Source organism: Uranotaenia lowii, chromosome 3, assembly GCF_029784155.1.
Source record: "Uranotaenia lowii strain MFRU-FL chromosome 3, ASM2978415v1, whole genome shotgun sequence".
Classification (NCBI taxonomy): Eukaryota; Metazoa; Arthropoda; class Insecta; order Diptera; family Culicidae; genus Uranotaenia; species Uranotaenia lowii.
Window position 1 is genome coordinate 102,097,904 of NC_073693.1, and position 15,191 is coordinate 102,113,094.

Sequence of the window (15,191 nt, forward strand, 5' to 3'; positions counted from 1 at the left end):
TGAATCATCCTAAAAGTCATCCATCCATGTAAGAGTTGAATCATCCTCTTGTAACCATAAAAGTTTGGTGTGAAAAGGCTTCTTTCTTGAAAGCAGATTGCCCGGTGCTTCGGAGAAATGAAACTAGGTAGGTATTATTGATATGCTAAAGTAGAGAATAATTATATTTGTGTTTAAAGTGTGACAGGCTGTACAAGTTTATTCAACCAATACATGTGATATTCTTAAATCGTTGTTTAATACAGTAAGTAACTACATATTGGAGAGTTTTAATTTTTATTTATTTTTTTTTTTTTTGTTTCGATTATAGTCGTTTTACCATCTTTATGGCATTCGCGACTTTATCAACGTTGCAGTTGGCGGATCGTTATTGAAAAACTTATTCGGTACAACTGTGTTCGATGTTTACTCTTGGGCTCGAACTCGCGGACATCGGCTCAGGAAGCAACTGACTTGCCAACTGAGCTATATCACAAGCCCAATTTTTATTTATTGATATACATGATATACAAGGGAAAAAAAATCTGGATATATTTAGGTCAACTTGGAGAATGTTTGTGTTGTAATAAAAGGAGTTAAAAAAAGAGGACAATGAATAATTTTATAAAAATTTTAGCAATAGTAACTATTGCGAAAAAAAACATTTCATTTAACAAAAAAGTAATCAAAGAATATGGAGGATTTCAATTAAAAAATTATCGGCAGTTTTCACATCTTTTAACAAATTGTCCTGAAGCATAATCATCTAAGCACGAGAGATGGTACCATTCATTGCAGTTTATACATTTCAACCAGTTGTCTTGACCATCACTCAAGCTAAATAAAGTTCCACAGAATGAACATAAAGTATCGTAGCACACGGAATTGTCTTTGCGACCTCCACGTTTTCTTGTTCCTTTTTTGATATTCTGGGCCCTTTCTCGAGCCTGCGAAAGGATTAGATCTTTTTTATGTTCTGTTGAAGTTAATTCAGCAGCTTCTTGCTTTTTTTTAACAACATTCCTTTTTCTCTTAGTCGTTGCCGCAGACGTCGACGCAATTGGACCATGGGTAGCTGTCATTTCCAAGTCTGAGCTCATCACCACATCGATAGAAGCTTCTACTATGGTTCCCTTTTCGTCTAACACAAAGAATGTGTTTGGATCGATTTCTATCGTAGCTGAAATAAAAATACATAAAAGATTATTCAACTGTAAACGCATGAGCATCAAGACGATTAAACATAAGATGGGCTTTTTATTCACAACTTAAAAACTGAATTGGATTTGCGCTGACCATAAGGTTCAATGCACATTTTCAGCTCCACTGGTTAAGTCTAATTTCTCTTCTTTTATATTTTTTTCGATTGTAAATGAGCGACCCACACACTTTATCAAGAGGAGAAGAAGAAGACCCACATACTATTTGAGAAACCCACGTTCAATGTAAAGTATTCTTAAAGCTTGGAACTTCTGTTTGTTGAATTTGAGTGGAACTAGGTTTAAATGCTATCAAATAAATAGGGTTTCTGAATAACTTCACACCATGTCATTAGTCTAATCTTCTGCGCCTTTCCATTCATATGAGGTAGCTCTTCCAAACTATGCCAGCTCTTAGCCTGAGGCTCTTCATTACCAAGGGCGCTAAGATAACCGTTCGATTGTCCCGCCCTGCAGTAGCTGCAGTCAATACCTATAACTCACGACAAGAAACAAAACAAATTTTGTCACGCATAACGGATGGCCAGAAGGGTAACCATGGAAACGATTGTGACGAGTTGATATTCACGCCTGCTGTGATTAAATCTGCTTGCATTTCTTTTTGTTTTCGAGCAGTAGCAGTAGCGTTCGGGGGTGGACATAGTAAAAAGACATCAAATTGGTTGATTGGTATATACCAATTAATCAGTTTAATGTGTTTAATTATGTACACCCTCAAACGCTACTGCTGCTGCTCGAAAAACTACACAACATACCTTCTTCTGTTTGAAACAAGTTGACAATAACATCAGTCAAGGAATATTTAAATAAGGTAGTGTCGAGAGCCATATTGGATTTTTTTTGTGACGTCACAAAAACGAATGTATCGAAAATTTATATGCGAATGGCAGAAATTTCAAAGAAAAACATGTTTTAGAATGAAAATGAATTCCAATTTCATTTTGATTGTTTTGTAAGACCTCTATTTCACTATGTTATGAAATTTTCTGGTCCTTTGAAGATTGCATTATGTTTTATTTCTCGTTTTAACAATGAACGCAATGTCATCTTGAAGCTAAAACGTTCAAAAACGAAGATAAAATCTACTTTAAAAAGGTCTAGCTGGTGGTTATTGAGTGTTCAACTGATTGTCATGATTTTTATCCAATCGGTTTACCATATTCAATTTTTATGTAGAACAATTAACATCAATTGATTATTGTTAACTCGATTTACTAAAACGCAAATAAATAATTGTGTTTCTAAAAAAAAGTTTGTTTTTTGATATCTTTTTTGTAATAAGGATCTTAAACTGCACTGACTTGATCATTTTCATGGAAGAATTTGAACTAATTTTAAAGTTTTGCAAATTTGAGTAGGGAAAATCCACCATTTTTTCGAACTTCGATGGTCTATTTCATACAAAAATTACTTGAAAATCCAACTTTTTTCGTACCAAGCTTGAAGAGCAAGAATCCTTCTAGAATAACAGGTATTAAAAGTGGAACATTTCCAGCAAATTCTTCAAATTATCAACGAAAAAGACAAATTTCCTAGTAAATTAACAGATTTTTCGTGATTGTGACGTCGCAGTGTGTACTAATACTAAAGCAGGGCTGCCTCGACACTACCTTCTTTAAATATTCCTTGAACATCAGTTCAAAATCAATCAATCATTTCAGTCAATATCGTTTAAAATTCATTTTTTCGAATGGAATTGTGGATCAAATGAGATTAGGATGTGGCTGATGTGGATAATGTTTAGTGATAGAGTTAACCAAAGGAGCTGAAAATGCAATAAGTACAAAATTTACCTGCAGAACCATGATGATGATCGATGACAACTTCCAACGCAATTTCCTGATGATGATTCTGTTCGTGGAAGGCATCAACGTGCGAAGACGGATCTGCAGTGACATCTAAAATGATCAAAATGAGCATCTGTGGAATATTAAATATTTCAATTGTTCAAATTACCAGTAGTTTGTCTAGCTCATGGTCATTGAATTCGGCGAGAAAGTCTGCAGCGGCGAAATCTTCATTGCTGAAAATGTTTGGATTGAACGGATGAATCCCACACGCCCGGAATCCGTTTGCTGCGGTCATCACGGATGCAGTTGCTGAAAAGGCTTCGTTCACCAATCCTGCAACATCGTGAATTCCTACAACAGAGCCTGGTTGTCTGCGTAAAAAATGACCTACGGCCGTGCTATAATTCGCCTTTAAGGGCGCCATGAATGCCACATCTAGTGGCTGAAGCTTGTGCGACGTGTGGGGTGAAATCGACAAGATTCTTACATGGTTTTCCGTTGCCTTCTCTAGTACACAGAAATTCCTTGTGTGACTAGAATGACCATCAAGTATTAAAAGGATAGGTTCTTCTTCGGTGTGCCTAGTAAATTTTAAAAAGTGGTCGAACCACTTTTCAAAACATTTAGCATTACTCCAGCCTTTGGGAGCACAATCAAATATGGCTCCAGTTGGTGCTGCTTTCTTGAGGGTCTCGTGCATCCTCTGTCGGGCGAAGATAAACATGGGGGGAACGAAGCTTCCTGCCGCAGACATGGCAAATACAACCGTCGTATTGGTACCTCGCTCAGCCGATGATACTCCGGACGTTTGCCTCACACCTTTTTGGGCGACAATTTTAGAAGTGTGTGAGACCACCTAAAATGATAATTTAAAAATAAAATGGAATTGAAAATAAATATAAAAAACAGACACACCGTGGAGAATCCAGTCTCGTTCACATTAAAAATACGGCTAGCAGAGTAGTGATGATTGTCAAAAATTTCTCTGAGCAAATCAAAAAATCTGTTGACGTCTTCCCGATTGAAGGCCTTTGCTCGTGCCAGTGATGTTGCCTCAGGTTTCCTGAGCGTTAAATCTGGATGCCTCTGAAGAAAAGCCCGGAACCACACTTTCCCTGCCATTTTGTGCGCCTTATTAAAGGGATGTGGAATGCTGTTCTTCTCGGCCAAATCATACACAAGCTTCCGGACATCTGATTGTGTAAGCCCAAAATAACACTTGCTCATTTTAAGCAGGTGCTCCACGGTCTGCCTTTCTTGCGTCTCCGTGAAAACAGTCCTGTGACCTAGGGCGGGCATCTGGAAACTTCCGGATGGGCTCAGTTTCCAGTATCGATTTAGTGTCCTCATCGGAATTTTATATTTTTTCGATACGGAATACTGGGTCATACCGTATCTCAAGGCACGAAGCGCATTGGACATGTCCTGGTTGGTCCACGATCTTCGATTCGTTTTTCGAATATATTTGTTAGCCATTTTTTCACTTTTTGATAATACTCAAGATAGGTAGAGAAGAAGGTAAAACATTGCGCTTAACCTCAATCGACGGAGCCGTGTAAACGAAGGGTCAAAAATAGTTATGGAATTTCGAACGATATGTATGGGATTTGAAACAAAGATACAATTTATGGAAAATTGCGAGGTCTTATTGTTCAAATAAGTATACAGTCGCATTCTTTGAAATAACATGTGTTGAAATTAGTCAAATTTATGTTCTAATGCTTTCAATATTCTGACTACGAGACAGTTTTTTTTTGGAAATTTAGCAGTATTTGTGCAAAACATTCGAATTTCGGAAAGCATTTTTGCAAATATAGTTGTAAAGATATGCTAAAAAATGACATGTTGCAACTTGTAATGATTGCTACTTTATTTTAGGTCCAACAAAATTTAAAAACAATCAGTTATCAGGAATTTAGCAAAAAGCAATAAATTTTTTAACTCAATAAAAAATCCACGTAAAAATTATGTTTTTCATCCGCATAAGCGCTTCATGAATTGTAAATACATTGGTTAACATTTTTATATTTTTTGCAGAATTTTAAAATTAGTAATTTTTCTAGAAAACCAATAGTTTAAAAAAATTCCATACATTTTTGTGGAATTTCTATAACTATTTTTTGGTTGGCCTACTAATACATATGCAAGCAACGGAGTAGCATACCTAAAGAATCTAGCTATCCTGGATAATACTCACTAATTTTTTTAAATTTCCTTACACACTCCCGCAAGTTTAGTCATGAAAGAAACTGAATAATTTTTTTTTGTCAACTTATTTTCCAGGCAATACGATGACAAAGAACACTCAATAAAATGTTTTGAATAGTAATTTGATAATAAGGATTTTTTATGTGAAAAACTTCTTTTGAATGCATTAAATATTATTTCATTGACTTGTGCCGATGGCCTAGTGAGAGCGATGCGATGCAGGATGGCGAACGCGATCTCAAGGCAGATGAATGAGGCCACCAAAGCCAGCTTTTTGTGTTCCTCGTTAACGCAATTTGCAGATATTTTCATCAAAAGTGCTTTGCCGCGTTGTTTCGCGATTGCCGTGCCGCAAGAATTAAACATTATGATATAGATGAAAAATTTTGTTTTCTTCCTTTTTGAGGACGTTGTCAATAACATAGGTACATATAAAGGTGAAATTCAATCAGTTAGGGCTATTCACGGATAATACTTTCAGATATTTATTTTCAAATAGCGTTTTTAGGCTTTTAGGCTTAACAATCATTGCCAATATTTTACTCAGACCAAAATTTATGAATCAAATTATTTTGTTAAGTTAATTTTTCGTTTTTATCATGAAATTTAGAGCACATTCAATTTTCTAGAAAATTAAAAATGTCAAAAATTTGTTCATGATTACAGTTACAAGCAAACTTTCATTCCAAACCCGTTTTTTACCGATTTCATTTATTTGAAAATAACGTTGAAAGATTGAGCTTTACCGATTTCGTTAAAATTCTCAATTACTGGGGTTTGCTTTGAACAAAAATTATTCATAATTGTTTCGCAAAGGAACACAAAAAATAAGTGTATCTGAGCCAATTTTCTGTTTTTCCTAATACTATTTATTTGTTTTTATTAGTATTTTTAAGTTATCATCCGATCTGAGAAGCATGTAAACTTAATTCATTCCAAAACAAATACAAAATTCTCTATTTGGACAAAAAATTTAAATAACTTCGACAAAAGTTGAAATTCTAATTATGAGTCTGTTCTCAACAACGTTTTGGAATCCAAAAGTGATTAAATTTTTGAAAGCGTGTATGTTTTGGCAAATCAAACCATGGCATATTACAACACTGATATGACCATACATAAACCCCCCTTTTTTAAGTTCATTAAAGCGAATATTATGACTTTTATTCAACAATTTGGTTTAGAATATTTAGATGAATATGCTTAGCAAATAAAAAACATAAAAACATTTCCATGAATTTCAGAAAACGTTATTGAACCAGTCGTTAAATTTACATCAAAAAGGCTCAAAAACGTTTTTTAATTTTTAAATTTAATGAAAAGCATGTTTCTTTGAAAATTTTGTTTGCCTTGTCTTTTAAGAAGATATGCCATTGATATCATACATTTTTCATGTGAATAAATAAGTGATTAGCTCTATCAAGCATATGCGCATTTAACCCAATATGCGCATTTAGGAACACTTTCCCCTACTACAAACTTAGCCAGAAACCGTATGTCTAGACGTTATTAATACTTTTCAATATCAAGTGTTCTCTAGATCAGTTCTGTATTCCAAGTCAAAATTATCGGATCTTAATTTTCCTCGGTCAAAACTAACCCAGTAATTAATCCCAGAAAAATCATTTTGTGCCTAAAGAGTTGAAAGAAATGTGAAAAACTCAAAAAGTAATTGTGGTGATACATCTGTACTCTGATATCTGTGACTTTTGTTCTGACTGACTTGAAATAAGTGTGTAATAAACAACAACACTGTTTACCGAGAATCTGAACGCGTGTGTTTCTTTTTCGGATATCGAGTATCACAAATTGGCTACGAGGACGAATTTTCGTCGAAACCGAGGATAGAATTGGCTACGGACCTGGAGCGGAACCGTTTCCGAAACGGATAATGGTGTAAGGTATGTATTTTAAAGTGGATAAAATGAGATAAAACCGAAAAAGAATTATTCGTTCCCAGAGGCTTCTGGCAGAGACGAAGGTGTTACCTTGAGCTACTGCGCATGAAAGCAGATTGAGGTTATGAACTCGGATTAAGGCAGGGTAAGATTACCTAGATTTGCGACACGACAGCAGGAAAATAGCCGGATTTGCGACACGTCAGCAGGAAGAACGGCTGACGGCTATACCATGAAATGTTTGCTTTTAGAGATGGACCAAAATAAGGCGTTTGTCAATCTACCAGCATTTTCATGCGCGAGTGTTCCGTTAAACGAACAAGTGGAATACTTGGAAGCGCGGATATGAAATCTGTTTGCGAGCGGCAAAGATTGAAGAATGTACGGAGAAGAAAGATTTACTCCTAGCATATGGGGGATTGGAGCTGCAAAAAAATTTACTTCAGCATCCCAGGAGCGGATGTCGCTCAAGATGAAGAAAAAACGGTGGACCCATACACGGTGGCTATTGACAAGCTTGACAGCTATTTTGCACCAACGTCATGAGGCTCATGAACTGTACATTTTCTGGGCGATGAAGCCGGAGCCGGAAGAATCGTTGGAAAAGTTCTTGATGCGTGCGCAGATGTATGCAAACAAATGCAATTTTGGAAAGAATCAGCCAGAGAGTTCGGGAATAGCTGTTGTAGATAAAATGCTGCAATTTGTTCCTGCACCGTTACGCGAAAAGCTACTGTAGCAATCGGAATTGACCGTAGAAGAGGTTGTTAAGCAGATTAACGCCTATGTTGCCACTCGGGCCGCTAGTGATCAAATGTCATGCCAAATTAGATCTACCACCACAGGTACTGAAGATGTGCAACGAATGCAAGCAGATTGCAAGTTCTGTGGCCTCAATCACGAACCGAATGAAGCGTGTCCGGCGTGGGATAAAAAGTGTTCGAAGTGTGGTAAACGGGGACATTATCGAGCAGTTTGTTTCTCCCGTGTAAGAGACAATTTCAGAAGTGGTACATCCATGGGCGCCTCGCGAGGTTTTTCACATGCTGGGAAACGCAATTTCAACCAAGCGTTTCCTTCGACTTCGTCAGGTCAACAATATCGTAACAAAAAGCCTACTCATGTTCAACGCCTACATGCTATAAGCTGACACTGAAGTGGAGGAAAATGAAGAATTGGTTGAGATGGTTTCGTGTGACAATGAATGTGAAGATTTAGTCTGGGCGAAAGTCGTAGGGGTCTTGATCGAGATGCAGATCGACTCTGGGGTGCAGTCAAACATTATTGACAGCAAAACATATGAAATGATGATGCGAAATGGTGTGAAGTTCACCAGGCGGACAGGACATCCCGATAAGAAGTTTCGTGCTTACGCTCAGAAGGACTATCTAGTTGTTACCGATCAATTCGAAGCCGAGATTGTTATTGACGATGGAACCAAACAACTGAAGACTCTTGCTTGTTTTTACGTAGTCGATGGAGGGCCTCAGCCACTTCTGGGTAAACTATAGCGAAGGAACCAGGCGTTTTAATCGTTGGGCTCCCAAGTCGTCAACAAACGGTTCATCAAGTAAGAACGGTCTGGCCGTTTCCCAGTATTAGAGGAGTCAAGATTCACATTCCGGTTGACAGATCGGTGCAACCAGTTGCTCAAGGATTACGTAGACTGCCGTTCGCTGCTTTGGAGAAAGTGGACGAAAAACTCAAGGAGCTTCTGAGCAAGGACATTATTGAGCGGGTATCGGAACCAAGTCGTTGGGTGTCGCCAATGGTTATCGTCATCAAAAATAACGGCGATATTAGGCTGCGTATTGATATGAGACAGGTGAATAGAGCGATTCTGCGTGAAACTCACCCTCTTCCAACATTCGTTGGAAATTGAACGGTGCGGTATATTTTTCGAGGCTGGACATCAAGGATGCTTTCCACCAGTTGGAGTTGGATGACGACAGTAAACCGCTAACAACTTTCATCACTCCGAAGGTAAGTTACAGTTTTATTAATCTTTATTAATAAAAAGTCGCTATTACATAATGAGTTTTTTTTCAAATTGGCAAATGTTTATTTTTAAAACAATGTATTTATGTCTTCCAAAGGCCACCGAGCAAATACTAGCTGATTGTCCCAAAGTCCCAACACCATAAATTTTATCGATGACGTTATCACAACAGAAAAGACAGAGAAAGAACATGGCAGAAGTCTCGAGTGTGTACTAACGAAGTTCCGCGATTGTGTTATTCTATTGAACCAGTCAAAATGTGCATTCATACTTACGACAATTGATTTCCTGGGGCATCGTTTTAGTATGCAAGGCATATATCCTACCGTGCGAGGATAAAGTTCAAGCGATCCGAAATTTCACAACTCCAGCCACTGGCGAAGAAGGCAGGAGTTTCCTAGGGTTGGTTAATTATGTCGGGGCCTTTATTCCAGATTTAGCAACCATCTCTTCTCCGTTACGTGAACTGACAAAAGTCAAGAAACCATTCAAGTGGTGTTCAGCTGAACAGGAATCGTTTGAAAAACTTATAGAGTTAATCGGACAGGTAAAAAACCTATCTCATTTTGACCCAAAATTGAAAACGCGAGTTGTTGCCGACGCGTCTTCCGTGGGACTGGGAGCAATCTTGCTACAGTTTCATCAAGGTATTCCCAAAGTATCACTGATCATACTGACAGGACACTTAGAACAAAAATTCGATCATTTTCTGGCTATTTTTTTGTCAAATTTAGCAGGTTCGCAATACCGAAGGCAGGTGGCGAACCTATAATTTTTCCGGTAGAAATGCCCTGTAGGAAAAATGTACCCGTTTTGCACTATTTTATCGTCTGAATTGCCTGTTTTTTTGCGAAAGTCGGCTGACATTTTCTAACTGGGATAGCATTTCTTCAAATCGATCGATGCGCACTCTGGAATCGATATTGCGTACTATCGATTCCAGAGTGCGTAAATTATCTCAAAAACGAAATCGACTGTCCAGTCAGTATGGTCAGTGATAGTATCATACGCTAGTAAGAGTTTAACCGATACTGAAAAACGATATGCTCGGACTGAGAAGGAAGCATTAGGTCTTGTATGGGCGGTTGAGAGGTTTCGAATTTACCTATTTGGAATACGATTTGAATTAGAAACCGATCATATGCCTCTCGAAGCGATATTTTCGCCTCAATCAAAGCCTTTTCTCCGAATCGAACGTTGGGTAAAGAACCTTCAAGGATTTAGCACTGACCATACTGACTGGAACCTCGATTTCGTTTTCTGGATAATTTTTCCAACAGTACGCAATGTCGATTACAGAGTGCGTATCGATCGATTTGAAGAAATGCTATCCCAGTTAGGAAATGCCAACCAACTTTCAACATAAAACACGCAATTTCTACGATAAAATCGGGCTAAACAGGACCATTTTTCCTACAGGGCATTTTTTTTTTAATTTTTCAGGTTCGCCACCTGCCGTCGGTATTGCGAACCTGCAAAATCTGACAACAAAAAATTAGACAGAAAATGGTTAAATTTTTGTTCTAAGCGTCATGTCAGTGTGGTCAGTGGATTTAGTTACGACGTAGTCTATCGAAAAGGGAAGACGAACATTGCGGACTCTCTTTCGCGTTTGTCGAATGCTGAACCAGTGGATCTCGATCCGGACTCTGAAGTACACAGAAAAAATTAATTGCTGTAAAATTACGGTAAATATCCTGTAACAAAAAGGAGCAGGACTTTTACCGCAATTTTACAGGTCGAAAATATATCACGTGAAATTTATTTTTACGTGATCGTATTTTTTTACAGGCTGCTCTAAAATTACAGGCTGTAAACTTGGAAAGAACGTTCCTATTGGAATTTGTCTTGTTTATGTTTTAGTAACCTGAATTAATGGCGATTTTTCATTTCTGAGTAAAACCAATCTATTTGCAATAAGCATTATTTATTATTATTTAATCTCATCTTGTGAATACTTTCTCCTATCGTTCATGGGAACGAAAACACACGGATGGAATTCCATCTTACAAGAACCCATCTCCGTACAGGTTGCCACGTCAAATGCCGCTTTAATTTAGCCAAATCAGCGAGTTTGTTGGCGGTAAGACCGTCTCCATCGATGCAAATAATTCCATGCGTCGAAATCAATAGCAATCACACAGGAAAGGCTTTTGAAAAAGCCAACCGTAAACAATTTTTCCATTTATCCGGTTTATTTTGAGCTAGAAAAAAAAATTAAAGTTGAAAATCTGTTCTGAGCTTCTAATGAAAAAAAAGTTACCTCTTCTTCCTCCTGCTTGGTCCTGCATATTCATCGCATCGCTGTTTTCGGAGTAATTGTCACTTTTGCTTAGCTGACTTGTGTAATCTCCTGAATAGTGAAAATGTTGGCAGTCGAACAGTTACTAGCATAATAGCTTTTGTGATTTTGATTGACAACCCTAATTTTCATTGTCCTGGAATTTGAAACCAGCCTGTAAAAAACCTGCTCACTAAAAATTATTGCCTTTGACCTGTAAAACTATGGCAAATGTCATGCTCCATTCTGTTACAGGACATTTGCTGTAAATTTGAATGATTTTAACTTAAATGTACATGCTTTTTCGATTATAGGCAGTTTTATTTTAAAGGTAACCATTTTCAATGACACGTAATAGTCATTATTTTTTTCTGTGTATACATTCGGAATGTAGTAGAACTAGCAGCGGTTGATGTGAGTGAACTCGAGGCGGCTTCTGAAAAAGATCCAGAAATTAGTGAACTTCGTGAGTTTCTTGATCGCGGTGTTTGGAATTATACTTCCCAACAGGTAAAACATTATCACGCTTTTCGAAATGAGCTTGGAAAAGTGGGAAATTTAATTGTACGGGGATCAAGATTGGTTATACCACAGAGAACAGACATACAAGCTAGCCCACAAAACTTGTGTAAAATTTCCAAGATTGTTCTATGTTGAATCAATTTTATCGGATCCATATTACCCCTTATTTCAAAAACCTTGAGTCCCTTCAATAGGGGTTGTTTTAGATGTTGTCAAATCCAAAGCGTTACTTTTTGTCCGTTAAGCTGATAATGATGAGGAAGGTTGTAAGTATTTAATTGAAAATTCATATTGTTTTCTTTCAGAAATTATATTTTTCATATTTTTATTTCAGCACTGCACAGTTCCGGAGTACGTCGATGATAAGACGATGGATGGTTCACACCCGAATCGCGGAGGATTACCTTGGATGGTAATCAGAGTGATAGCGATACAAAATTATTTTAAGTTTTAAATTATTCTCATTACAATAAACTGAATGAAATGTGATATTTAGTTGTTATTTACTTCCTAGCAAACATATTTCCTTTAAGCTGCACCTGAAATTGCCATTCAAATGAGGGGTAATTATCCGCTACATGCGTTTCAAATAAGGGGTAATTTTCATCCGCTGAAACGTTATCAAGCTGAGTACCCCTTAAAGGGTACAGCCGCTTTATCCTTAAAAAGGAGTTCTCCCAGTCTTATTGAATAACGGATCAAAAGTATTCGTTAAGGGGTAGCCAAAAGTTAGCGTGTTGCATAATGGAAAAAAATTTCAAAAGTTAATCGCTATTTCCTTCAAGCTACAGGATGACAAAAAAGTCCGGTCACACAGAAAAATCTCAATATTTCAAAGAATAAGAAGAAAATCATAATCTGACTTTCATAGCTTCATTCAGTAACTCATCAAGATACTTCACAGACGATACCTCGGAATTACACCACCTTTCTCTGATCGAACCAGCTTCAGACGTCTCGGAAAGTCCTCGCAAGCGGCGCGCACGTCCGGTCCCGTATAATCTTTTCCAACCTTGGAGTTCTCACAGACCTTGGTAGTCCAAATCGTGTCTTGTCCTCGGTGCCTCCGGCCTCTAGGTATCGATTTATGGTCTGGTACACGAATTTCCGGTTGATTCCGAGCAGTTTTAGGTGCTTGAATATGTTGAATACGGGTTTGTACCCTCTCACATATTCAGCGATAACAGCTGCTCTCAACTCTGCCACTCACAACTTAATCTACACAATCTGCACAGAAACGAAACTCTGCCACTGTGGGCAGCAAAGTTAGCCCATTAATTTGACCTATAGATGGCACCAGAGAGATGCAACGTATAGGCTACAGGTCGGCTCTTCTCAAACAACAAAGAGCCGGGAGAAACCAACTCTGTTTTCAGTTCGGCTTCCGAGTGTAATCCTCTTTCGCTGATCGTGCTCCACTCGTTACCCGAGTTTACACGAGCTGTAAGTGACTCGGACGGCAAGTGTGAGAGCATTTGTATCCGAGTTGGAGAAAGAGAATTCTAAACAAAGAGCGCCCTGTGTTTCAGTCATACACCTCAGAGTAAAGAAGGAAAAAAATATTTAGACTCCCACCACACAACGTAGAAAAAATATAAACAATTTCTACTCCGCTACTATGCTCACGGCTGTTAGCTGTTTTGAATTCCTTTTTTTTTCAAAAGGTAGCGTTCGAAGAAGGGGTGACAGGTGGTTTCATCAAAAAATCAGGACACCGCGAAGAACAAAAACCAGGATTTTTCAGGGCCCCAGTAGATTGGTGGAAGTTAAATGCAGCTCTTCTTAGATTGCATAAATTAAGGCGAAATAGCGGTGCAGTATACGCCTTAATTTATGCAGCAGAAGAGATATGAAGTTAGGTGGCTTTTAGTTTATACCGAAAAACACCGTTCAAATATCATCTGAACCGAAGATTACCACTGGTTTAAGAGGTTATACTGTTTTTATTGCAAAATCAATTGCAAGTAAGATCAGGACGACTTCTAGAAAATCAAGACACCGCTGGGAGCTTTGATTCGGAAAGTAGCATCTTTTCTCGTGAACGTACCAAGAATAAACTGAGTTAGCTCTCGAATTCTCTTCAGCACATTGCGCAACAGATTTTTCCGGAGAAGGGAATTCTCTTCATCAGCGGATATGAATGCTCTCGCTCACTCTTATGTGTTGACAATCTCACTCTTTATTTCAGTGCGATTTATCTCTCCCCGCACCGATTGGGGGAGCAGACGAAAAAAATTGCACTCTCTTTCACTGTACAAGCCGATCTGAGGAGTTTTGCCACCCATGCTTGAAAGTAACCCGCTTTAAGATGTCTAGAATCAGTTCTGATGTATGAAACTGATCGTCAGTAATTAACTGGATATATCCGATTCGTCCTCTGATAATAACCATTCAAGAAGTGCAAAATCTGATTGTAAAACTGTAAGTTATTTCGTCTGCCTCAGTAGTAGGAGTGAATAAAAGTTTATCACCAGTGCTTTTTATACGGTACTAGCTGACCCGGTGTGCTTTGCTACACCTTTCAAAATCGTTGTATTGGGCTCACCTCCCTTCTCCTGTGTATCAACTCACTGAAAGGAGAATGGTGTGTCAGATAATCATAGAATCATACCAAAATGATTTTCCATATTGAGTTTTGTCCATTTTTCGGATTTTGTAAAAAAAAAGTTAAATGTAAGCCTCCTCTCCCCTTCCTATATTCCCTATTCTATCATCCTACTGCAAGAAAGGAATTATTTCACATAGAAAAAGTATTTTTCGTACTCAAATACTTTTTGATGCCAAATTTGGTTTCATTTGCTCAATAAATTCTTGAGTTATGCAAAAAAAAATTATATGGATGCTCCTCTTTCCCTCTTAAGATCTTTCCGCTGAAAAAAAAGGTGGGGCTTCAATTTATAATAGAAACATTTTTCGAATCCAAATACCCTCATATGCCAAATATGGTTCAATTTGCTCGATCAACTCTCCAGTTATACTGAAAATTGTAAGGGAGACCTTTCCTCCCCCTTTTCATCCACCTCTTTGAAGGAGTGAGGGATACCAAATATTCATAGAAGCATTTCTCGTACCCAAATATCGTTCCATGCCAAATTTGGATCCATTTGCTGTTGTAGTTTTTGAGTTATGATGTAAAAATTGTATGAAACTCCCTTCCCTCTACTTTCTCCCAACTGGAAGAAGGAAGGGTTCTAAAAATCATTAGAACATGTCACGTTCCCAAATACCCGTCCATGCCAAATTTGGTTCCATTTGCTTAATTAGTTTTTGAGTTGTGTAAAAAATTATAAAAAA

The 15,191-nt window shown here is 37.8% G+C and overlaps 1 protein-coding gene across 1 annotated transcript; it reads right to left on the minus strand.

Annotated features, from left to right (window-relative positions):
* Positions 1-746: 746 nt before the first annotated feature.
* LOC129757592 (uncharacterized) lies at positions 747-9,485 on the minus strand. The gene is made up of 4 exons (XM_055754864.1): positions 9,370-9,485; positions 3,156-3,845; positions 2,993-3,097; positions 747-1,159 (listed from the first exon to the last, which is right to left on the minus strand). The coding sequence occupies exons 1-4, from the start codon at positions 9,409-9,411 to the stop codon at positions 1,151-1,153; spliced, it is 846 nt and encodes a 281-aa protein (XP_055610839.1). The 5' UTR covers positions 9,412-9,485; the 3' UTR covers positions 747-1,150.
* Positions 9,486-15,191: the final 5,706 nt, after the last annotated feature.

What these genes read in the sequence shown, in the direction of transcription:
- LOC129757592 (XM_055754864.1), bottom strand. Translation starts at nt 9,411, where the DNA reads ATGCCTTGCATACTAAAACGATGCCCCAGGAAATCAATTGTC. An exon ending in GCCCCAGGAAATCAATTGTC is followed by an intron (nt 3,846 to 9,369) that starts GTAAGTATGAAT and finishes TTATCATTTTAG; the next exon opens with GTGGTCTCACACACTTCTAA. An exon ending in ATGAGCTAGACAAACTACTG is followed by an intron (nt 3,098 to 3,155) that starts GTAATTTGAACA and finishes TGATCATTTTAG; the next exon opens with ATGTCACTGCAGATCCGTCT.